General features: G+C 36.6%; 2 protein-coding genes across 2 annotated transcripts; one reads left to right on the top strand and one right to left on the bottom strand.

Moving 5' to 3' along the window:
• The first annotated feature begins 739 nt into the window (after nt 1–739).
• On the top strand, nt 740–11,342 carry LOC109001092. Its single transcript, XM_035685573.1, has 7 exons — nt 740–1,132; nt 1,224–1,336; nt 1,444–1,692; nt 3,789–3,923; nt 8,318–8,500; nt 10,249–10,410; nt 10,766–11,342. Exons 1-7 carry the CDS (start codon nt 760–762, stop codon nt 11,180–11,182), a joined length of 1,632 nt encoding a protein of 543 aa, XP_035541466.1. The 5' UTR covers nt 740–759; the 3' UTR covers nt 11,183–11,342.
• A 62-nt stretch (nt 11,343–11,404) lies between these two features.
• LOC109001091 (LRR receptor-like serine/threonine-protein kinase FEI 1) lies at nt 11,405–25,651 on the bottom strand. The gene is made up of 14 exons (XM_018978226.2): nt 25,467–25,651; nt 24,479–24,708; nt 24,003–24,135; nt 21,853–21,924; nt 21,681–21,752; nt 19,942–20,013; nt 19,689–19,760; nt 18,237–18,308; nt 17,807–17,904; nt 17,406–17,573; nt 16,952–17,284; nt 15,755–16,000; nt 14,214–14,347; nt 11,405–12,052 (listed from the first exon to the last, which is right to left on the bottom strand). The coding sequence occupies exons 2-14, from the start codon at nt 24,573–24,575 to the stop codon at nt 11,834–11,836; spliced, it is 1,788 nt and encodes a 595-aa protein (XP_018833771.1). The 5' UTR covers nt 24,576–24,708; nt 25,467–25,651; the 3' UTR covers nt 11,405–11,833.
• Between the last annotated feature and the right edge of the window lie 870 nt (nt 25,652–26,521).

The following is a 26,521-nucleotide window of genomic DNA, read 5'->3' as shown; positions in this document are numbered from 1 at the left end:
AAATGTTCATGATCTTTGTACTTTCTAGTATAAACTCTAATTAGATTATTCTCATGTATATTCTATGTATACTTGAATTTTATCTATTTTTATGAATAAAACTTCTTGATTACCCCTCTTCTCTCTCTCTATATATATAGAAGAATAGCCCAGTAACCAAGTAAAGAAGTGCCTCGATTTCATTTTAACCATCATCTTCACATCATTTAATATTAAATAGTTATAAAATAATTTATTATTATTTATTTAAATTTTAGTCATTTAATACAACGATGATGAGATAATAAGTTTTAAAAGAATGATATATAATATTTTTTTAATAAGAAATCAATAATAAAAATTAAAAAATAATTAGTATAAATTTTAAATAGATAAGCTTCAAACAGTTTTTTTTTGTAAAAAAATAGATCCTACTATAAAAATTATAAAAAAGATATTTTATTTTTTAGTAGAATTTAATTTATTTTTTTATAAAAAACGAACTTATCTATTTGAGACTAACAATTAATATTATTCATAAAACTTATATAAAAACAATTATTTTGCTATTTGTTTGCAATTTTTCAATCATAATAATAATATTTTTTTTGAATTTATTTAAAATATGTTTAACTATTGGTTTGAATTGAAAAAATAATAATATTTATGATAAAAATGTGCAAAAATTATAAAATAGTTATGACTAATCGTTTCTATATATAATTAAAATTTGAATATATATTTCCCTGACAGCCGTCCTTCCTCGTCTCCGACTTCTCAATGGCGGTCTTGCTGCCCTCACACACGCATTCATTCACCCACCTCTCCCTGAACTCACTGCCCTTTTGGTCTCAACGTTCCCGTAACCCCTTCTCAAACCCTAACCCCAGTGTCCACCCTAGCCCCACAAATCCCCACAACATTTCCACCGCTCTCACTCTCTCTCTCAGTCGTCGTACCCGCAATCTCTGTACAACTTTTGTATCATTTGGGGAAGCAGAAGAGACGGAGGCTCCCAATCCCAAACTGTTGCTTCGATTCTCCGTCTCCGCCGTAATAGTCTTCCTTGGTTTCTTCGGCTTCGGTTGGGCTCGACGCCCCCAGCTCCCCCTGCCTGCTCTCGCCGCAACTCCGCTGCAAGAGGAAATTCAAGGTTACCATCCACACCCGTTGCATTATTATATTTTTTAACTAAAGTCTCTTTCTTTTCGTATACTATAAAGTACAGAATAGTATGTATACAGATCAGTCTGAATTGAGAACGGCATTCGAAGCTTGGAAGTCTAAAACTTATGCTCTCACTGTCCCTCTCACAATTGTTGCTCTACGTGGCTCTCTACCTCCTTCCTGGGCTAAGGTCTTTCTTTATAGTTCTCTTGTTTATCTTTTTCATTGGTGGAGAGTGAGTTTTTGTCGCTGAATATTGAACAATTTGTTAAAATTTATGTATTTATACTGATGTAGGACTTCATTCAATCACAAGGAAAGAGATTAAAGCTTCGCTTAAAGTACAATGCAAATCTTGAGGGCATATTTTCTGATCTATGTATGACCTCTCGGAAAGGTCATATCTCCCCATCCTCTACTTTGGCAGCTGATGTTGTGAGTGTTGGTGACTCCTGGCTCAATTTTGCTATTAATAAGGGCATAATTGAGCCCATACAAGGGGTGGAAGACCAGGAATGGTTTAAAGGCTTAAGTGACAAATGGAAGGTAAGAATCAATTAATCTCTCGTCCTTCTCTCCCCAACGTTTTCTCTGCCTCAAACTTATTCTACACCGTTAGTGATTTTAGGAGCACCCTTATCGTTAGTGTTCTACCCTTTATTCTACTGGACTTTTGTTATAGATTTTAGACGTATGAACTAACTTGAATCTATTGTATCACTAAATCATCAAGCATAGGTGATGATCTTGTATATGTCCTGTGTACTCGGGTTATTGCCTATCCTTATTATCAATAAAATTTTGTGTACTGATCAAAAAGCAAATATTGGTGATGATCTAAACTCAGATCTTAAGATTTTTACAGCACTCCTACCGAAATTGTTCATTAGCTTGAAAATGTTAGTTAAAAGGTGTATTGATGACAATGGGATGATAAATTGGTCAAAGTAGTTGGGGAATGGCTCCCCCCCGGCCGGTAAAAAGAAAAAGAAAGACAAGGAAGGAGATGTGTCCAAAGAGTATGGGTATTTAAGTTATATTTATCTGGCAAAAAGTAAAAGCAAAATTCTCCTATATGTAGTGTGGTTTGAGACGTGTGGATGGTTTTTTCTTTCCATTATGGTAAATGTAACGGGAAAAGGAATCTTTCACCCATGTCCTAGGCTTGCATCCTTCCCCATTTTAAGTAATTTTTACCACTCACTGGAAGGAAATCTCTGTCTCTCCCTGATGTGAACAAGGATATAGCTACTACATATGTCTTAAGACAGCCTTTCTTGGTCCAGAAATTTGTCATGCCTCCAAATTATTGCTTTCAGTCACTGAGCTACCTCTCGAGGAAGACAGGAATTAACCTGTTTGGTCCATAACTGTAAAATGAGAGAAATGGCTCTTCAGCCTTGCGAAACTGGACTGCAAATTTCTTCCCATCCCTTTCCCTCAAAACCTCTCAGAATGATGATGAAACCTCTTTGAACCGTCCCCCATAATCCACAATTGCTAATTACAGCCGTGAGCATCAATCACATCTGGGAAATATATGCTCTGTTTTTTACACAGGAGGATTTCACAAACCCCAGCTCTCTCTGCCGGTAGCACCACTTCCACTGCTGCCGTCAGCCATCCAACATTAACTCTGCCTGTTGACACCAACCTCACCGCCCCTCTACTTCTCCCAATGATGTCCAAAACAGAAGCCCATGCCTCCAATGAAAACTTGAAGATCAAAGACTCCACACAATAACAACTTAACAGACCATTCTTAAGTTGGAGTTACCCCTTTTGCACTGGCATAGTTGTTAAGGAAAAAATAATAGGTACGATGCCTAATATTTATTCCACCATACTGATATGCTATTTATAATGATTCTCAAATGAAGGACTTTCTCAAGACAATTATTAATTCGCTTGAGATCTTGATAATTGGTTCATTGAACTTGAAAAATCAATAGGTACAATACCTAATATATTCTCACATGCTAATATGCTATAGACCCGTTTTATGCATGCCACATATGTTTCATTATGTATGTACCAAAAACATTTCATTATGTAAGACATTATTTTAGAATATGGTGCAACATTTAGGTCTCGTTTGGATGTTGAGATGAGATGAAAAATCTGTGAATAGTAGTGAAATGGTTTGTGAATAATAGTGAAATGATTTGAGTTACGATGTTTTATGGAGTTTTGGGAAGGGGAGAGAAAAAATTGAATAAAAATATTATAAAGTTAAAATATTGTTATAATATTATTTTTGTTTTGAGATTTGAAAAAGTTGAATTGTTTTTTGTGTTTTGTTTGGAAGTTTGGTAGAGTTGTAATGACTATATAATGATTAGATGAAAAAATTGAAGATTTGAAATTGAAAAGTTTTTGTGTTTGAGTGATATTTGGATGTTGAGATAACATCTCATCTCAACATCCAAACCAGCCCTTATACTCGGTGTAAAATCAGCAGTAAAATTTGATAAATTATACGTGTATATTTCAATCTAGATGTGCTAATTATTCCTTTCACTTGTATGCTCTTGTTATTTGGAGGTATCTTGGATTGACTTGCACTGTAACTATCATTTTTTATAGTTAATACTACTGTTCAGTTCTTTCTGGCTATTGTACTTTCTTTAAAAGAGTCTCAGGTATATCTACGCAGGAACTCTGCCGGGGAAATAGATTCTGAGGGTAAAATATGGGCTGCACCATACCGATGGGGTTGCATGGTGATAGCATACAAGAAAAGTAAATTTCAGAAGCATAAATTGGCTCCTATAGAGGTATCTTTTCAAGAGATTCGTTTATATTTACATCTTTTGATCAAAGCCCAAAAATGTAATGGCAGTGAGAATTACTAAGTCCAAGAGCATCCATAATTATGAAGTCATCTTAGCTCTGATTGCTACCAACTTTTAATAGTATTTATTCACTCTGAATTGCTCCCTATGTCATGTAACCAATTCTCTTAACTTTCTTTTCTACTCGGCCCTTTTTCTCCAGTGTCCTTTGATTGCATGATAATGTAGTTCAACATGGTGGACCGGATATTGCTTGTCATGTACTGCTCCTTGATTTGTACCGCACAATTTGAAAATTTGTTTACATCTGATATAAAACTGAAATTTAGCATCCACATTCTGGTGTTTTTCTCTTCTGATGGGAAATTCAAAAATTAATTAATTAATGAGATCAAATTTAGAGATGATATGGACTCAGCTGCACATAATGCATCAAGAGTTGGGTATAAAAAAAAAAAAAACAGTCTTGCACAAATAGATATTCTATACTTCTATGTTTCTAACTTTTAATGAGACATAGGGTACCTACATAAGTTCATCCTTTTTGTAGCAAATCCCAGATAAGTTTTACTTACATGTCTTTACGATTGTTTTATTTTTTCCTCTAGGGTTTATTCACTGTTTGATTTGATGATATAGGGGAGAGTGGGGAGCAGGGGGGAGAGCAAGGTTTTGACATAGCTCTAACCCTTTAGAGAAACTGAATGAAGTTCCTATTTGTTCTAGTTCATTTTTTAAACATGATTAGTCTGGCAATTGGATTTGGAATTTTTTTTAGCCGATCAGGTTGGTTTAGTTTTGGATTTACCTCAAATCCAATCCAAACTGACATCTTTTTTATTTTATTTTTATTGGTAAACAAAGTTTTATTAATCATAAGAATAGGCGTAAGCCGAAGTATATGGGACATATACAAGAGCATCTCTTGAGCGTGCTAGTTTAGTGATACAAGAAATTCATGAAAACTCAAATTGTGGGGCCAGACATGATTATATTCAAGCCTTGAGGGCTATTCTTCTTTGCTTTGAAGCTGCTTCGGGATTGAAGGTGAACTTGACCAAATCAGAAGTGGTTCCAGTGGGAGATGTCTCTAATGTGGTGAACATGGCTTCCATCTTGGGATGCAAGATATCTCATTTGCCGATGGAATATCTTGGCCTCCCCTTGGGTGCCCCACTTCCTACCAAGGTGGCTCAATGCTTGGAGAAAATTCAGCAAGATTTCTTATTGGGGGAGGATGAATGATGATTTTAAGTTCCACTTGGTAAAATGGGCCACAATATGCTGCCCTATACCAGAAGGAGGCCTTGATACAAGGAATTTGCAGGTTTTTAACAAGGCCTTGTTGGGCAAATGGTTGTGGAGATATCATCAAGAACAGGGGACCTTGTGGAGAAATATCATAGAATCGAAGTACGGTGAAGCATGGGGAGGTTGGTGTTCAAATGAGGTAAGTGGGCCATATGGGGTTGGGCTTTGGAAGCACATAAGAAGAGGATGGGATATATAATTTAGAAACACCTACTTTGAAGTGGGTGACGGACTCAATCAAATTTTGGCATGGCATATGGAGTGGCGACAAGACACTCAAGGAAGCTTATCCAGAAATCTATGGCATAGCAAGAATGAAAGAAGCCTCAATTGCGGACCTGTTGGTTACATCAAATGGTGCTTCTCAAGGGAATGTCGGTTTCATTAGAAATGCACAACATTGGGTAGTCGACACAAAATTGGAGTTTTATAGTCTCATATACTCGACTCGCATGAGAGGGGAAACTGATGCCATACCAATGGCACATATTCCAGATTTTCAACAAGAAAGGTAGCTTGCTTCTCTCTTGGACGGATGGCAGCTTATGTAGTGACAAGATTTTCTGGCATCACTCTAAGAAAGGAAAGTTCGCTGCCCGCTCCTTGTATCAAGTCATGCAAACACATACAATAAATCCGTTCCCTTGGAAGTGTATTCGAAGACAAAGGCACTATTAAAGACACTCTTTTGTATGGACAACTTCTTTGGGGAAGATACACTTGATAATTTAAGAAAGCGCCAATTCATTGTCATGGAGTGGTATTGCATGTGCAAAAAGAGTGGGGAGTTTAGTGGGGAGTTTGTTGATTATGTAATACTTCGTTGTGAGATTGTCACGACCCTATGAAATGATTTCTTCACTCCGGTGGGACTACCTTGGGTGATGCCCAGAAAAGTGATTGATCTCCTAGCTTCTTGGAGAAGCCTTTGGGAGAACTCTTATATTGTAGCAATATGAAAGATGGTCCCACTTTGTTTATGGTGGTGCATTTGGAGGGAAAGGAATGAGTCGAATGACAGAAGTTTCGAAGATCGAGAGTGGTTCATGGAATAGCTTAGGAATTTTTTTTTCAATAATTTACTTCATTGGTCAGTGTAATTTCTTGTAATCAGAGGGATTAATTGAGAGAGTCTGACAGTGGTGGTCTTCATACCAATTTCGTGGCAATCCAAGTTATGTCATGGCAAGAAAATTGAAGGCGTGGAATGAACATGCATTTGGCAATGTGGAAGGCCAAAAGCATACTCTAGTTGAAGAAAACAAGGGATTAGAGGGCGTGGAGGAGGTTAAGGAACTATTTGAAGAGGAGAGAACTCGTATAGTCCAAGTGCCTGCAGAACTTGAAAGGGTTTCTTTATTGGAGGAAATATCTTGGAGACAAAAATTGAGAGCCTTATGGTTGAAGAGGACAAGTGCACCAAGTTTTTTCACTAGGTGGCAAATTCACATAGGGAGGAGCAATGCCACTAAGACATTGTTGGTGGATTGGGTGGCAACTTCAAATCAACCACCGATCATGGACCAAGACCCAAATTAGAAGGACTTAACTTTGATGTTCGAGTTGCAAGAAGTAGAATGGCTTAAGCGACCCTTTGAAGAGATGGAGATTCAGAAAGTGGTAAGAAGGATGGTGGGTGACAAAGCTCTAGCCTCCAGGTTCGGATGGCTTTTCTATGGTTTTTTTACAAACTTGTTGGGAAGTGAGTAAAGATGACATTATGAGAGTCTTTCATGAATTTCATGAAAGTGGAAGGTTTAAAAAAAGCCTCAATGCAACTTTAATTGCTCTCATTCCCAAAAAACCCAGTGCGGTAGAGGTAAAAGATTATCGTCGACCCATTAGCTTAGTGAGTGGGATGTACAAGATTGTGTTGAAGGTTTTGGCTAATAGATTGAGCTTGGTGGTGGAGAAGTTAATATCCAAGCCTCAACATGCCTTTGTTAGAGGTAGGCAAATTCTTGACTCGGCATTTATTGCCAACGAATGCTTGGATAGTAGAATTAAGTCGGGAGAACTAGGAATTGTGCAAACTAGACATGGAAAAGGCTTATGACTGTGTCAATTGGAGCTTTTTGCTGTACATGCTCGAGCGATGTGGCTTGGTTTGAAATGGTGTTCATGGATCAATCATTGTATCTCAACTGCTTGTTTCTCTATCTTGGTGAACTTCACACCCATGGGATTTTTTAAAAGCTCCTAGGGCTTAAGACAGGTGACCCTCTCTCTCCACTACTATTTTGTTTTTGTAATGGAAGCCTTTAGCAAGATGATTTCAGGTGTTGTGGAGGGTGCTTTCATTTGTGGATTTTCGATGGGGGAGGCAAGTATATCTCACCAAACTGACATCTTGAACTTCCCTACCTACTACTTGGATGAATCATTGGCTAATATTGGGGGAAAGTTTAAGGTTTTAATGTTATGAGTTTTGGAGCTAGCTAGTGGATTAAGAGCTGTCTTATGTTTGATATGAGGAGCTTTTGGAATGAGGGAAAAGGTGGAGCTTTAGAGGCTTTGGGACTTCATTGATTTAGGAAGGCATAAATATTGCCTTTATGGTTGTCATTTTCTTGGTTATAGGTTCATCTGAACTCTGTTTCTTGTTGTCTTTTAGATTTTATGGACATTCTTAAACTCAGCATTAAAAAATTAAAAGAAATAGTTAGGGGCCTTGTATGGTTCCCATGTACATTGGTTGTGCCCTTTTTCTTTTAGTTAGTATATTTAATGAATTGAAAAACTTGATATTTAGGTCATTGTGTAAAACTTTTTTGTGAAGAGAATTTGATAATAATGGATAATGCTATTAGGTCTTCAAATGTTTGTTGTAGGCATATGAAACAAGGTTACTCATGAGTTGAGTTTTCTCATTGCATGTAGCGGCCTCCTTTGGGTTTACATGCTGACCCCCCTCCCATTTTATTTCGTGTTACATATTAGCTCGTTGGATGTGTTGACAGGGCATGGCCACCACACCATATGTTGATCCACGTGGTTATAGAATTTTTTCAATTTAACAAATTATTTTATATAGCACACTAAGTGTCGGTAAACTGCCATTGCAGGACTGGGCAGATTTATGGCGGCCCGAACTTGAAGGGAGGATTTCAATGGTTGATTCTCCTAGAGAGGTTGTTGGTGCAGTTTTGAAGTACATGGGGGCATCCTACAACACAAACAACCTTGACTTGCAAGTTGCTGGTGGGAGAATTGCTGTCCAGAAAAATCTACAATTACTCGAAAGACAGGTATTTGAGTTAAAGATTGCATCTGAGTTATTATAGCATATGATTCTCTCGACTAGTATAATGTTACACTGTAAACATTTTAGCCAGAGTTACCATAGTTCATTACCTTCCTAGCAGGCTATGACCTGGGATAGCGTGATTACAAACATGGATTGTTCCAAAATGCTAATTTCAGCAATCTTGTATTTTCGCTTTTTTCTAGTTTTTCTTGGCACACCAAGGTCGGTCCTGTTTTCGTTACACGTGCCACAGCAATTAACATGATGGTGGCTCTAAAAGGTTGACACTAGGAGTGCCAAAGTAAGATTTCATTTCCATCCCAGATTTCTTTTGAAATAGCAATCAATAGTGAAAGGAGAATCTAAAGTTCTTCATCACGGGCACAAGTATTGAATGACAAGTTCAACTTTGTGATGATTAGATTAAGTAATTACGTAAACTGTGATTATTAGATTACCCATTCTGAAAACAAAGGTCCTTCCCACCATCGGTGAGTTGGGCATGATTACATGACGTATTAGTCTAGGCTTATGTTTGTTTGAGCGAAAGGATAGGGAATGGTTTTTTCCTTTTGCTACCCCAAGTGTTCAAAACTTTAAGTTGATCTTATGACTGTAGTACAACTAATATCTTAAATGGGATCCACAAAATTTAAAGTGGGGGATGGGGCAAATATTTATCCTAATTTATTTAGGATTGCTAGAGATTAAGGGGCTGCAGTGGCTGAGTCTTATAAGATTTTTAATAACATGCTTCAGTGGAATGTGGATTTCAACAGAGATGTGCAGGACTGGGAAGTGGGTGAGGTATCTGATTTTTTGGGAAGATTATATGATATGAAAATTGATCACAGAATAGAGAGGACAGCCTGCTGTGGTTGCAAACAAATAACTCCAGATTTACTGTAAAATCTTTTTATAAGGCATTAATTAGTCAGGGAGTTAACGAAATGTATTTGGAGGGCAAAGGTGCCTAGCAAAGTTGCTTTTTTCTGTTGGTTGGTGTCTCTTGGGAAAATATTAACCATGGATAATTTGAGGAAGAGAGGTTTATTTGTGGTTGATTGGTGTCTTATGTGTAAGAAGGATGCTGAATCTGTTAATCATCTTTTTCTTCTCTGTGAGGTGGCGACAATATTGTGGAATGAGAATTTAGCAAGGGTAGGCATTGCTTAGGTGATGCCTATGTGCATGTGGTGGATCTTTTGGCTTGCTGGCAAGGTTCAGTGGGATGTAGAGGCATTGCAGCAGTGTGGAGGATGATTCCCTTATGTTTGTTTTGGTGCTTATGGCTAGAAAGAAATGGGAAGTGTTTTGAAGATTGTGAACGTTTTATGGGGGAGTTTAGGGATTTTTTCTTTAGCACTTTTAAGTTTTTGGGTGAAGAATCTTGTAAGGGTTGGGAATATTTGTAATGTTTTATTTTAGTACTGTTTTGCTGTAGCTAGTTTTTAGGTGTACTCACTTGTATACATCCTGTATACTTGGAATAAAATCTCTTATTAACTATAAAAAACAAAAAAAAAAAATGGTTTCTATATCTCAACGTTATGCTAGATCTGGTTTGTGCAGTATTTTTTTTTTTAAAGAAAAAAAAAAGAAAGAAAGAAAGAAGAAAAGATTATATAGACTGAGCTGTTGGTTTCTAATGGTATCCTATGTTAGCAGAATCGTTTTATGTTACAATATCTGATTTTTTATTTTTTTTTTCTTTTTTTCATTTTAAATTCAACTTCTATGGTTTTACAGGTTCGACTATTTGACAGTGTCAACTACCTTAAAGCATTTGGAGTGGGAGATGTTTGGGTGGCTGTTGGGTGGAGTACTGATGTTATTCCTTTAGCAAAACGATCATCCAATGTTGCAGTAATTGTTCCCAAGTCAGGGGCTAGCTTATGGGCCGATCTATGGGTATGCTTTCTATAACTTCATAATCCTTTGGCATTTACTTCTCTCAGTAGTATTGGAGATCCTCAGCGCACATTTATGTTTGGTAGAAAATTGTTTTTTCAAAAAAAAAAAAAAAAAAGATTTAGCTACAAAGAAATTTTATAAAAGTAAACTTACAAACTGACGTAGCTTGACGTGGTATATTAGATTATAAAGCTACTTTTATTATAAAGTAGATTTAACGTATCATTGAAGCCATATTAGTTTGTAGATTTACATTTGTGTGATCTTTTTGTTTTGTACCTGTAACACTTCTCTTATAACTCATTTTGAATCACAGTTTCCTGTTTCAGAATTCTGATATCTTTTATTGTAGGCAATCCCAGCTGCATCCGGAATTGATTCAAACCGAATAGGGGGTAGAGTAAGAGGAGCATCTCCGCTGATCCATCAGTGGATAGAGTTTTGCTTGCAAGCTGCAAGAGCACTACCTTTTAAGCAGGAGGTAATCCCCGGTGCCTCTCCCGCTGCCCTCGAAAGTACACAAATGGAGATGCCAACAGAGCTCACCAAAGGCAAGCCGAGGCTGGACACAAACCTCATTGCTGGTGTACCGCCAACTGAAATTCTGGCTAGGTGCGAGTTTCTGGAGCCATTATCAGATTCTACATTGTCAGATTATCGATGGTTGATCTCCAGTATGCAGAAATCTGGCCACGGCTTCATCCACAGAATGCAGGATCGCATCTCAATGATGATTCAGAACTTTTGGCTGAAAAGAAACATGCATTAACAAACAACCCAAACAAGAAATATTTTGACGGTCTCGTGTTCCCCTCTTTTGAAACAATTACGTTCCACGATGACAGCTGAATCGTGAGAATACATAATTTGTTATCACAACACTGAAAAAGAAGAAGAAAACGTTTCTATGCTGCCATGCAGCTGTCATAGACCCAAAGTGCATAGATAAACGACCTGAGTGTTGTATTGGAAACATATTTTACAAAACCAATAATTCGCAACGTGAAAACAATTTCAATTTATACAAATGTGATTTACACTTAATTTAGAATAACAAATGGTGTAGATTACAACATAGGTAATGGGGGAAGGGGGGAGGGGATGGATAAATCATGATGAGATACAGTCAAGTTAAGACAAAAAGTCAAAAACTACGATTATGTAAAATGAGGACAGTGCAAGTAGCAAAATGCGCCCTGATTTACCATTGATGACTAACAAAATGCTCTGAAAGACATCGACAGGACACAGACGATGTAGCACACCTTGTAATCGTCAAAATCTGCAGAAAGAATGAACACATAATGGCCAACTGAAGCTTTACAGATTTTGAGCCCCTTTCAACTGCTGCATTACTTCTCCAACTCCAAGAAATACAAAGGAAACAAACTCCACCCCTCCATCTTTGCAAAAGGCCTTTTCATTCAGAGTTGGAATCGTAGAAGTCACTTGGGCATGGGGTCATGACCTCTGATTCAAGCAACTGCACCACCCTGTGCATTGTGGGTCTATCCTCTGGACTAGATGAAACACACTGGATTGCAACAGAGAGCAATGCATCAAGGCTTTCTAACTGCACCCCCTCGCACTGCGTATCAACGATCTCCCTTTGCCTACTCTCTGTGACCAGATAATTTAACTGCATAAAAGGAACTGGCGGATTAGCAGAACTAATTGACAAGAAGGATAGTGCAAATGCTCAAGTTTATGGCAATCACGTAGATGGGTATGTGGTGGGAAGAGGCTGTCAGCTGATAGGCTATCGCTTGAACAGCTCCATTAAAAAATGAGATTCATTGCCAGAGACCCAACAAATAATGCTTAAATCCAAAATTAGATATTTCCAAATCAAAAGGTACAGATCACTCCATTTATTTCAAGAGATTTTTTGCATAACCAAAAGGCTGGAAGTCATATCTACAGAAGATCGTTCCAAGTGGTTCTGGGAGCATTGAAACTGGTTCTGAGTGGGGTTAGTATTCCAGTCTTGAGCAAAGTTGCCCTACCCGGACTCTTCCATCATTATGGAGCTCTCGGAATTATGCACTACATGAACAAAGGAACCGTGCAAAGTGGAAAATCAAATGTCACAAAGGGCCAACTAGATTAGCTCTTACTTGTTATCTGTCGCTGGGAAAACATCTCACAAGAAAAGGAAAAAAAAACAAAAAGGAGGGAGACTTGTGGACACAGAATGACAATGACGAAGATCGAAAGCAAATAAACAAAAAAGAAAAAGAATTACAATTCTTGTTTTTCTTTTATTTATTCTGTACAGAGGATTACAATTCTTATAAGATAATGGAAGCTTCAGAAACCATATTAGCTACCATTCTTAAAAAGAAGTTTCGTTTTCCAATTTATTCAAAGATTTTGTTAGACAATAAGAAAGATGTAGCCCAAAAAGTAGTTTATCTTACTAATACTGACAAAAAGCAATTAATGGAGTAGAGCACCTACAGGAGAATTTTTGAACAAGGGCCCACAGGATTCGATTGAATTTTCTTTTATCTCAAAGAATCTTCTTATAATACTTTGTACCATAATGAGCACAGGTCTTTCATCAGTTATATTTTATATCTGATGTGATGCGAAACTAATACCCAGCTTATCAATGGCAGGCACTCTCTGCCTCCGTTTCATGCATGGGCAATGCACGAACTCCATTCCTAAGGATTAATCAGGAAAAACTAAACAATCGCTACGTACAATGAGGATTATTTCTATTTTGTTTTCTCTATTATAAAACTTGATCTCCAGGGAGAATCTCAGCAAAAGAATGTAATAACCTTTATTAAGGTTCATTCTTGGTGGTATTTGCATGTTACATAAATACCAAGTTCCATAAAAGAGAAAAATTCAGCACAGCAACCATTCCAATTCCAAATTATATCTATTAACTGAAGATAATCCAGATTTCAAAGAATTTCACAATGTTCATGTATATGATCAGTTTAGCTTTTCATGTTCAACCCAGTTTCTTATCTGTTGAAAACTCAGCTTAATTGAGACTTTCAATGGTGGAAAGTGAACAATGAAAGAGAGTATTCACTATTCTCAGGAGATATTTTCAAAGAATCGATAAAATTTGTAGACAATAACCCAAGTACAAGGACCTTAAGATGTTTTCTCCCACGCAACACAAGTAGTTCGCAAGGCTTTGTTCGACAACTTAATGAGGACAATGCAGATATTCCACTTTTTTTTTTTTTTTTTATTGGCACCGGGTGTCTAGGAACAGCATCCCAACTAATCCTAGGGCTGTACAGGCCCTCGGCAAGGAGTTTCCCGCAAGTGCACCTCAGGTAATTCAAGGAAAAAATCCCCCAGTCCAATAGCCCCTAGAGATTGTTTGAACCCAAGGGATTTGAACCTTAGACCTGGGGGGCGCATACCCCCAAGCCCAAGGCCTTTACCACTTGAGCTAACCCCTAAGGGTTAATGCATATATTTCACTTGAATGCTGTTTTTTAAGAATTTCTAACTTCAATTGGAACTGAGTGTTCATCATGCTCACAAAGACCAACACTGAAAATTAGGGCAAGTCATAACTTAAATCGCAGAAATAGTTTTATCATACTTCTGCAATCCAGAGAAATTGGCTATGCTGGAGGCCATCGAAAGGGAATGGGGTTTTATTTCTAGACTAGTGTCGATGAAAAGCGCAAGAAAGATCGCAGGGTATAGAGGAGCTTAAAGTAATGGAATTCCCAAACAAAGGACATTTAAAAAGTAATTCCCAATATGGTTTGAAAATAAAGTATTTTGATTGCTAGTATAAGCGTAGGAAAGAGACATACCCAGCCAACAATGTTCAGGCCCTTCTCAATAAACGAAGCATCTGTTGGTCGCTTTCCACTCAAGACTTCAAGCACCAGAACCCCAAAACTATAAACATCAGTCTTTTCCGTTGCTCTACCACTTTGCATATATTCTGCCAGTTGAGCAATATATAGAATTAAAGATAGATCACCATGCTATTTGTAAGTGAAAACAACATATGATCCATATTTGTTCTTTAGAAAAGAGAACAGGCCAGCATATGCATGCTAGGAACCTCTCCTCTCCTTCCTTAGATCATCATATAATAAATATCAACAAAGAGAACTTAGGCTATGTTTGAGTTAGGAGTTTCTTATAAAATATCTTTTTCATCTAAGTCAATTGCCTCGGTTATTGGGACAAAAAACACAAGAACCAAAACAAATTTCACAAAAGCCAATACAAAACACATCTAAAGTTTTTTTTTTTATCCAAACAACTTTTTATTCTACATACCCACTTTTACAAAACCCAATACGAAACACACTTCAAAATTTTTATTCAAACAACTTATTTTTCATACCCACTTTCAATAAAACCTAATATCATCCACATCTCAAAACGTTTTTCAAGAATTCTCAGAAACTAGAAAGACTTCACTTACCAAACATACCCTTACCCTAGGCAACTGATTTAAGCACCCTCCATATTTACAGGACACCTTGTATGCAAGGAGTAGCAAATCAAATTTACCAGTATTTACAGAGAACCTCTTATGCAAGGAGTAGAAACTCAAATTTACCAATCTTTTTCTAGTTCATTGTACCAGACATCAAGCCAATAATATGCTACAAAACCTTGTACTCCCATTGAGCCACGCCATCCCTTCACGTGTTTAATGACCCTAATTTTAAAATAATTTGAAAAGTCATGGAATTTTAAAGGTTAGGAACACTTCCTCTTCTTTCATCTATATCTCTAGTCTTTTTTCTTTTATATAATTTTCAAAGTAATAGCTTTGCTCCTGCTGGGCCATGCATCCATTTTTGTATTAACTTACCATAAATTTAAAAAATTTAAAAGGCCATGGAATACTAAAGGTCAAGAATACCATGCCATCTTTCATCTCCTTTGCTCTATATATAATTCATTAAAATTAGTAATTGAAGCAAACCATATTCAAACAACTTCATGACAAGGTTATAAACAAAACTGAAAATATAATAGAATTAAAAAACAATAATTCCAGTGCATCATGCAGGTGAGCAACTACTTACACAATCTCTTAATGAATTCTTTAAGAAATGGTTGTATTTTATCTTCATTTCTCTCTTGAAGCAAATTATGTACTAGAGAAAAAAATAAAGGGAATGAACAAAGTCAATATCCACACCCATTTTACAGGCTACGCTATTATATGAAGTTTTTTTGGTAGCATGTGACCAACATAGGTAAACAGAAAACCAATTATTTTCCAACTGGTTTGGCCTCTCTTCATGGGTACAAACCTATAAAGAGCCATTTTCTTATCTATCTTAAAATTGAAGTTCAAGTGATAATTGCAGTTGACATTGCATACCTGGGGCTAGATAACCAAATGTTCCAGCGACGATGGTCGTTATGTGTGATTCTTCATCCTCCAAAAGTTTGGCAAGTCCAAAATCAGACACTCGAGCCTCGAGATTGCCATCAAGCAAAATATTACTTGACTTTATGTCTCGATGAATGATCCTAGGAGAACAATCATGATGCAAGTATGCCAGTCCTTTTGCAGCTCCTAGAATGATATTCAATCTTGCATCCCAGTCAAGCTGCTCGGATCTTTCTATAAAATGCATTAGGAGCCATTATTGTTTTGCAGGCTAAGGAACTTAGTTCCATGCAATAAATCAATATACTTTAGAAATATAACCTCATGAATATTAAACCCAAAGAAAAGACCGTATGGTAAATGAGAATAATGTCACAAAAATCTACATGATTGCTCCCATGATGTTGCTTGAAGTAGATTTGACGGACAACGATAACATTATTTTTTGGGCTATTCTGACTGGTCAAAAAAAAATTTTTTGGGCTATTCTGAAATCTTAGGAACACATAACATCCACTTATAAGTTGCATACAAACCTATACAGCTTCCTTCACATCTATGTGCAGTTGCAATAATTTCACAAATAACTCATCTCTTTTTCTTTACATTGGGTTGAAAATTTAACTAAAAGACTACCAGCCAACATATGAATGTGGTTGTCCAGGACAAGCGACATAAAGAACGCTCCACAGAAGCAAATCAAGCAACAATGTAATTCTAATATCATGTCTGGAATGGACTTAATCTAATGTCCTCCAGATGCCTCCTATTTTTTTTTTTATTGGCACCGGGTGTCTAGGAACAGCGTCCCGACTAATCCCGGGGGTGCACAGGCCCTTGGCAAGGAGTTTCCCACAAGTACACCTCGGATAATTCAAGGGGAAAATCTCCCAGTCTGATGGCCCCTAGAGATTATTTGCACCCAAGGGGATTTAAACCTTAGACCTGGGGGGAGCATACCCCCAAGCCCAAGGCCTTTACCACTTGAGCCAACCCCTAGGGGCTCAGATGCCTCCCAATTACAGACATGTTGTGTCATTTCTTGGCAGGCACGTTATGTTACTCTACAAGTCATATGTCCTCATTGTCCAGCCAGATCAACAATTTTATGACATGGGTTCACCTATTCAATTTATAAAGTCATAGAAACAAAGAAGATAACATCACAGAAAAAAAAATACGTACCATGAAGAGCTTCATCAAGGGTACCACCAGGAAGGAAATCGTAAATTAACAATTTTGATGTAGGAGAATTGCAATAACCTCTCAAATTCACTAGGTATCGGTGTTTAATGCTTCCAAGAATTTCCAGCTCTCTCTCAAAAAAACGATCAAAGCCCTCATTCATTTTTACAATTCTTTTCAAAGCAAATACATTGCCATCATCCATGGCAAGCTTGTACACTTTTCCAAAGCCCCCACAACCTATTATGTGCTCCTCATTCAAAGCCTCCAATTTCTTTATGATGTCTTTTGAAGAGTATGGCAAATCTCCGTGAAACATTACTATTGAAGCACCTGACAAATAAATACTCATTAAATAGAGATCTTGAGTTCTACAATCTCTAGTAGGCATGGATCCCAATGAAAAACAGCTCAAAAAGATTTAATAGAACAGACATTAGCCAATAAAAGGTACCTCCACTGACATCCATTGCAAGACTTTTACCATCATTTTTACCAAACTTCTTGTACAGAAAGCAACCCCAGAAGCACATAAGTGCGACCAGAAGTAGTGCACCCACTGTTGCAGATGCACTAATAAGCAGCCGCCCAGAGTACTTCTTTCTTGCACCCTGATTTTGGGCTACAAAAGGGAATTCTAGATTCCGTAAGTCACCAAAACTAATCCAGTGTCGAATACAATGGCGTCAAAAATAATCTTTGAACATAAAAAATATTCAATCCCATCAGGACTTTTTTACCATCTATGTACATCAGTACAACAACCACACAAATAGTGTTCATAAATGGAAGTGGAGTTTCTATAATCCAGTTTCCAGCAAAATAAAATACAAGTTCCTAAGCATAATAATTTACCTGAAGTTGGAGATTGAGAATTGGTTCCAGGTCCTCCACCATCATCCTTGCATGTCACGCTGATTTGCTTACCACACAAGCCACGATTGCCAACAAAGCTGCCAGGTAATTTATTGAAAAAAAAAAAACTATATAAGTACCCTAACAGCCTTGATACAGCTGATCAGTGACTGTGGCAGGTTACAGATCATAAGGAAAGTTGTTTTCAAGAGTAAAGTAGCAATGAAATCCATTGCCCTCCCTTTTATCAACAGTATTCAGTAATATATAATTCAAAATACTTGTTTCTTTCCAGCAAATAAAACAAATAGAAGAAAATAAACTTAGCATAGAGAAGACCTCCCTAGAATCTCTCCTGCATTATTAACCAGAGAGCTGCTTGATGATCAAAAACACATTGTAAAGGTATTAGATCAGAAGTTGTACTTACGAGCTTTCTGGGAAGTTGATTAGCACACCATCAGATGGTATTGATCCAATCAGAAAATTTGTTGACACGTTGCTTCAGAATTTCCAAAAATACAACAATAATTATTAGTTCCAATAAAGCATATTCCAAATGCCATTCTAGGGGAAAAAGAAAAACATTATGAAGCTTTAATAATACTAGGTGGACAGAATAATCTTGTAAACCCCATTTATAAGGCTAATAGGACAGAAATCGTTAACATCCACCCCCCCCCCCCAATCTTTTTAGGGATGAGTGCAAGAAAAGTCGTACTAAGACATCTCTCAAACTTTTTATAGGAAAAGAATTCATGAAAAACACTCATTATGTCTCCCTTTACAACCTCCCAACACTCTTGAAAGAATGCCACGCATAGAGAAACCATCTGGCCTTGGGGCTTTGTCCCTTGCCATCCCTTTAACCACAAGGTGTACCTCCTCCTCCTCAAATAGTCTCTCCAACCAATTTGAACTCAGAATATCTATAGACTCAAAAGCAAGCCCATTTAGTCTTGGCATGACTTATGGTGTGGTGATTCAGCTCTTAAGACCACATTTCCCTCTCTTTTTAGGATGGCCCTTAATCAGGAGGCTTCAGTGTCTGAGTTGTTAGATCATTCTAGTGGGTTCCCTTTGTGGAATGTTTATTTTAGTAGAGGTGTTCATGATTGGGAAATTGGAATCATTTCTGATTTTTATAATTTATTGTATTCCTTGCAATTTGGTAATTATGAGGTGGACAGAATGCTGTGGATGAAGACTGGGAATCGGAAGTTTTCTGTTCGGTCATTGTATAAGGCTTTGCCAAGCCAAAATCATACTTTGTTCCCTTGGAAACCTATTTGGAAAACTAAGATTGCCTTCTTTGGTGGACAGCAGCTCCTGGGAAAGTTTTGACATTGGATAATTTGAGAAAGAGGGGTCTTGTAGTAACGGAATGGTGTTATATGTGTCAGAAGAATGGAGAATCGGTTGACTGTCTTTTACTTCATTGCAAGGTGGCCTGAATGTCATGGGTGGAAATCTTTCATAGAACGGGCATTGCTTGGGTAATGCCCAAGAGGGTGGTTGATTTATTTGCTCGTTGGCAACGATGTAGGGCCAATTCACATCTTGAGGATGTATGGAGGATGATTCCTCCATGGATCATTTGGTGCTTATGGATTGAAAGGAATGGTAGAAGTTTTGAAAACAAGGAACGTTCTCCGGATGAGCTAAGAAGTTTCTTCTTCCATTCTTGATTTCTTTGGGCATCTTCTTGTGTTCTTAATGGACCTTACTTCAATGACTTTCTTGTATCCCTTTCTAGCTCCTTTTTATGTAACTAGGTGTATGCTGTTTGTATACCTCCTGTGTACTTGGGCTATGCCTATTTACTTCTATTAATAAAATGTTATCTTACTTATAAAAAAATAATACCAGAGGAGACACTCACAAAGTATTAAGCTTATCCAACTTCCCAAGTGACCGAGGGATATATCCACTCAGAGAGTTGCTTGAAATATCCCTGTAATTTCAGAAGACACAATTTTAACTGAAATTCACTTATAAAACAAGATATTCTTTTGATAAGTAATTGTAAAATACGATATTAGAAATTGGATTTGAGCTTAGTGCTACTAAGTTTCAGTACAAGTTGCATATGGTTTTCTTACGAGGTGGAATGATGAACATGAAAAAAAACTTACAAAGTTTCAAGCTCTGAAAGCTCTCCCAATTCACTGGGAATAGATCCACTCAAATAGTTACCCTGCAAGTATCTGTAGAAGACATCAGCATTTCCTCTCATTAGTGAACAAATAGGACCTTCCAGTTATAAAATAAAAGATAATGATGTAACCACCAAGATGTGATTAGATCACCAAGTCGATATACCACTCTAAAATAAAATTTTACTCATGCACAAAGTTAATCAACAAGTGCCATGAGCCCCACTAGAAAGATTTAATAGAATGTGCAAGCTAACATGAATAATACTATCTAAATAGCTGAAAGCAAATGAACTTTGGTCTAGGCAAATCTATAAAATATTAGCATGGGTCCTTATCCTATGGAGGACTGCTCAGACAAGCTTCTCAATGGAATCTTCTCAGTGGTATCCAAGGGCATTGGTATCAGTAAGCTATAGAAGCAATTGTAAGAAATATCAAGGACTTCTCTTCAGTGATAATCAATCCATGTAGAGTGACAAAACTCAATACATAGAATTCCTCTCTTAATGATCATATTTTTTTTAGAGAACTGCTACAGACACAAAGAGATTACACAAAAGTAAACTCACAAACTGACGTGGCTTCACGTGATTCGTTAGATCTACTTTACATTAAAAGTAATTTTACAGTCTGACGTACTGCATCAAGCTACGTCAGTTTGGGGATTTACTTTTGTGTAATTCCTTTGTGGATTTACATTAAATGTAGTGTAATTCCTTTAAGGGGGCCGTTCCCAAAACCCTTAGATTGTGTATTAGTTTTCTGCCAACCATAGGAAGCACTTGAATAAAAGCAGCATTGCTAAGTCTCTTCATTATTCAATGAAGAAAATTAGAAAGTAACTGCAAAATAAAAAAGAAATCATAATCAACACAAGACAAAGACACGTCCATTTACTTTCTTGAGGCTTGAGGACATGAAGTTCCAGGCAAGATTCTTCATTATCATTGGCAAATAAATATACAAGACTCGGTGGGCCAATTCATCATTAAGTCACTATGATAATCAAGGCTAATAAACGACAAATTACAATACTGACCATATCCGTTTATATGCTAAAGACATGAAGGATAAACCAAGGACAGACTGAATATTTTAAACCTCACTCAAGCTTCTAATCATTCCCTTAACTACTTATATTAGATCTTAACACTACATTTTCATATGTGAAATAATTCCTATAATTAATAGAAGAATGATTGCAGAGGAGATGGGCAAGAATACTTCAAAAGAAACAACTAATTATATTTAAGAAACATGTATACAAAGAAAGTCAGAAAGGTTAAATCGTTTAAGATGGACAAAAATGTCCAGCAGAAGTCCTAGATCCTCCATTGGCAAGGCAATTCGCTTACATGCATCATTTAATGACAACGATATATAAGTTAATGAGCACAAATTATCCCTAGACGGAGGGCACCTTTGCTATTCTTTATTCTTGGTTGGCATGGAGCAGATAGACTGAGCCTAAGCATCCAGAAGATTACTTTTCAAAATTCATGCCATGGATGCGGCACATATATGCTTTATCATGTATTTACAATGCACGAGAGATGCAATTTCCACAGCAAGAAGCATGGAATTTGCATGTATTGAGGTACTTCAATTCATGGTCTTTAACAACTAACCATCGTTTCTCAAACTGGAAGGGAGAAAAAAAGGGAAGCAATAAATGTACAAACATCAGTTGTAAGAGAAACCATGGTGGTACTTACATTCCCTGTAATTGTGAGCAATTTCCCAACTCTGAAGGAATTGTCCCATAGAAGTTGTTGTTATGAAGAGCTCTACAACATGATTTATAACAATAGCATCAGCAGAAGTATCACACATTTTGATGCAGCACGCATATTAGACAAGAAAAAAAAAGGACCAGCAAAAACATACAAAATCTTCAAGTGTTCCAGCTTCCCAAGATCAGGGGATAGAGATCCACTCAATTTGTGATAAGGAATACTCCTGGAAGATAATTAAGAAAAGTAAATTTAGTATCATAATTCAGCGACAATACATTTAATTACAGTTGCTAAACTATGTCCTAGAAGGTGTCCATTACACATTCTCTATCTCATGCATCATAATTTATCATGCATTACTTAATCCACTAAAGTTGTCGAAAAGAGGTTTATGAAGGATATCTGCTCCTTAACGAAAAAACCTCCATCTTCAGGAAAATTGAAATATCCTGTCTTATCCTCAATGAAACTTAGATCCCATTTATGAAGCATAAGCACAAGAAAACTTCAATATTATAGTTTCTTCATGAAACTGAGTTAGAAACCTTAAAGATAATGACCCATTGAAAAGACCATCTTAAAGGACTTTATTCGCATCCAATGTTTGAAAGAATTAATTATGCCTTCCTCGGATGAATTAGCATGAAAAAATACAACTGAATGACATCTAAGGTTTGGCATGGAAAAGACCAAACTTGGTTCACTTTGGATGATCTAGTCACTCTCAAAATAGCGTTCAAAGAAATATGACACAACAAAAATAGGGACAAAATTTGTTCCTTTTTAAAAGAAAACATAAGAGCATGGTAAAGGAGTATTTTTATTGAAAAACATATTAAAACTACAAGCACCACTTCCATCAGTCATTATCTGCTTCCCATGATTATCAAGAGCAAAATCTTAAGAAGTTTTGTTTGTATTTATTGTACATGCACTTACGAAGTAATGGCCATATCTAGAATGGGCCACGGTATGCTTCCTAATTTCAAAAGGTCGATTGGGTATCCGGAATTTGCAGATTTTTAACAAGGCTTTATTGGAAAAATGGCTATGGAGATACCAAGAAGGACAGGGGGCTTTGTGGAGGATTGTCATTAAATCAAATATGGTGGAGAATGGAGAGGATGGGGTTCAAACGAGTTGAGCGGGCCACATGAGGTGGAGCTTTGAAAGCACATAAGAAGAGGATGGGATACATGTTTTAGATATACTCGCTTTGAGGTGGATGACAGATCCAAAATTAAATTTGGCATGGCATATAGTGAAGTGATGGGGCACTCAAAGAAGCTTATCCAAAAATCTTTGGTATAGCAAGAATGCAGGGAGCCTCCCTTGATTGAGGAACTTCTAGTCTTATCCAATGGTGTTCCCCAATGGAATATTACATTCTTAGAGATGCTCAAGATTGGGAAGTTGATACATTTTTCGAGTTCTACAATCTTGTGTATTCTACTCGAATGAAAGGAGGGAGATGAAGAAAAGATTTCTTAGCACCCCTCTAAGAAAGGGGAGTTCATCTTCTGGTCATTCTTCTAATTCCTTAATACACATGATGCAAGTCCATTCCTGTGGAAGAGAGTATGGAAGACAAAGCCTTCCCTAAAGGCAATTGTCTTTGCATGGATGGGTTCCTTGGGGAAGATCCTCACTTTAGACAACTTAAGGAGGTGTTGAATCATTGTCACGGATTGGTGTTGCATGTGAAAAAAGAGTGGGGAGTCCATTGATCATCTAATACTTCATTGTGAGAATGCCATGACCTTATGGAATGAAATCTTTGCTAGGATGGGTTTAGCTTGGGTGATACTGAGAAGGGTGATTGATCTTCTAACTTCTTGAAGAAGGCCTTCAGGGAATTCATATCTGAAAGATAGTTCCGATATGCCTATGGTGGTGTCTTTGGAGGGAGAGGAACAATAGAAGCTTTGAAGATCATGAACGGTCAATGGATGACCTTAGAACTTTCTTTTTTAATACTCTATTCCATTGGAAAATAATTGATTTTAAAGGCATGGACTTTCATGAATTTCTTGTATCACTAGATTGTCATGCATAGGTGACGCTCTTGTATATTTCCCGTGTACTTGGGGCTATTGCCTATCTTAAAAAATTTGTTTCCCGATAAAAAGAAATAAATTGTTATATCCAAAGGACAACATAGATTCATTAAACAATGCTTTAAGGCCATATACTTCAGGAATAGAACTAGAAGAAACAAATAAGCAGTCACTAAGTAATGGAAAGAGAAACAAAGAAAAAAAAAGATAGAATACATATTTATAGGTTATTCAGAAAACTCACAAGTATATTACTCTCTTTGTTTTTGAATCACATTTCACACCCTTCCAATTACATGGGTCAGGATCTTCTGGTCTCCATTGAAGGACTCCGTCTGAACTAACAACTGCTGTCCTGAAGCTTAGAAGTGCCTCACCTATAAATCACAAAGCAAAGTTGATACATACAACTGAGAGAGAGACAGAGAGGAATGTGAACAAAGTCCACCAAGAAATTCAACTTATGCTCAACATCCTGTGTGTGTGTTTCCACCAAACTCAACCAGTGGCAAATACAAGAATAAGTAGCAATCTCAAAGAGAACTGTTCCCAGTACAAGAAACATGGTTTTGATTAAAATGTACACAATAATGATGATAAATAAATCATCAGGGCGTTACTACTTTGAGATATCAAGAATCAAGTGGGTAGTTACTTATAAAAAAAGAAGTGGGTAGTTTACAAAAAAAAAAAAAAAATACAAATCAATAAACACCACACCATCAGGACTGATGGCTCCAATTTCGTTCATTGCGATAAGAATCAGTAGAATGCAAAGAAGCCGCAGCCCTTGCCACTCCTTCAGACAGACGCCCATAGTGGCACTGATCAAGCATAATATAGCCACTATAAATCATCTGACACACCAAGCTCTAGAATGCCTGCCGTGAACATATGGTTATCTGGGTGATGACAACATCTAGAAGCCGTAAAAGAAAGAAAAATATGACCTGGAAGAAAAAAACGTAACTTTAGCTACAATGGCAACAAGGAAATGTATTCAAGAATATATAAAAATATCATTGGAAGCAATATAAAATGCACAATTAGCTACAATCAGAGAACAGCTAACCATCCCACAGACACCCCGCCCCCTTCTTGGCGGTTGGACACACCACTGGTCCACTAAGTTACTAACCGCTAAAATTCAAGCATTTAAATCAAACTTCTTCCAGTTGAATTACTTAACACAAAAGTAATTCCAAAACTTACATTATTAAATCAAAGTAGTTACACAAATTACAGACAGTCAGACTTTCAAATTGTAAACTTACAGTAAAAAGAATAAAATCAAAGTACCTAACACTCCAAATTAACAGCCCTTACGAAATTAAATATTAAAAAGAAACTAATAACTGATCAAATTAGCCTAAGGGAAATTCCACAAATCTATCAGGCTTAGACACTTTACTAGAAGTTTGGAAGTCTAAACTCTAACAGAAGTTTAAAGCTTAAGCTCTAATACGCACAGATTAAATATTTTTTAGAGCTTGATGCTCTAGCCCAAAAAAACAAGGAAATTCATAATTCAAAAGGCAATTTTACAAATAAAGAAAAAACAATGCCTCAGTCAAAACACTGAAACCAGCTTCAGAAAATCCCCATTTAAAAGAAAAAGAAAAAAAGAATTTGCGAGTAGAACGACTTTAGTGAAATCTGGAGCCGGAATTGAGCTAATGTTAGGGAAAATTGAAGGATCAAAACGCACCGGCGGGTTCGATCTGAGATGCAGAGAGAGATGCAGGTTGAGCTGTAAAAAGAAGATAAAAACAAAGACCGCCCCTCACTTCTGAGTGTTAAGTATCTAAGATTTCAGTGACTCCGGATGGAGGGCAAGAGAGAGAGAGAGAGAGAGAGAGAGAGAGTGTGGGGAATAGGTGCTTGGTAATAGCAAGACTGGAGGCATCAGCACCATCAATGACGACAAAGTGGCTTCCCACGTGCCAACGCAGACCTTCCGTACGTGCGACCGACGCCCCAATTCCCCCCTCTTCTTTCAAGAACAAAACCCTGCCAGGCTGCCACCGGTTCTTGTCGTACCCAATCCACGACACGTCGGACAAATCCATTGTTTTTTGCGGTCAACGGATCGTAAATGTATTTCATCGCATCATTTGTTTTTGCCTATTATAATTATAAAATGATTAAAATATAAATATATTTTTAAAACAAATTTATAAATAGATTTTTTTTTTCTATTTAAAAACATAAATAAACAAAGATTTTAAAGCAAATCTTACTATTTTGTTTCTAGTTTTTCCTAGAATTTCAGCTAGCAAATAGATTTTCAAACATTCTTTTTTACTTTTAGTGAAATAATTTCCCACTAATATCATAATTTATATATAAAAATAATTTCAATAATTAAAAGAGCTACAAATCAAATAACACCAAGGATTTCTCTCTCCCTTAATAATTATACAATATTTAAAACGTATATTTTAATTTTTGAATTTAATTGAACATATTAATCTTATAGAAAATATATTTCCAAACCGGCGTGTAAAACATACCTAATAAAATATTTATAGAGTATAATTTGATTTTGAAAGATAAATTTTAAAATTTGAGTCTTACAAATCAAATTTTTACCATTTAAGTGATATGAATGGTATGTTTTACACAACTTAAAAATAAATAAATAAACTCTTAAGTTAGATTTAGATAGTGAACTGAAATGAAATGAGTTGAAATGAAAGATAAAAATAAAATAAAATATTGTTAAGAAATTATTTTTGAATATTATTATTATTTTAGAATTTA

Source organism: Juglans regia, chromosome 2 (assembly GCF_001411555.2).
Source record: "Juglans regia cultivar Chandler chromosome 2, Walnut 2.0, whole genome shotgun sequence".
Lineage (NCBI taxonomy): Eukaryota > Viridiplantae > Streptophyta > Magnoliopsida > Fagales > Juglandaceae > Juglans > Juglans regia.
The sequence above is the reverse complement of the archived record's forward strand: the minus strand, read 5'-3'. Positions and strand labels throughout refer to the sequence as shown.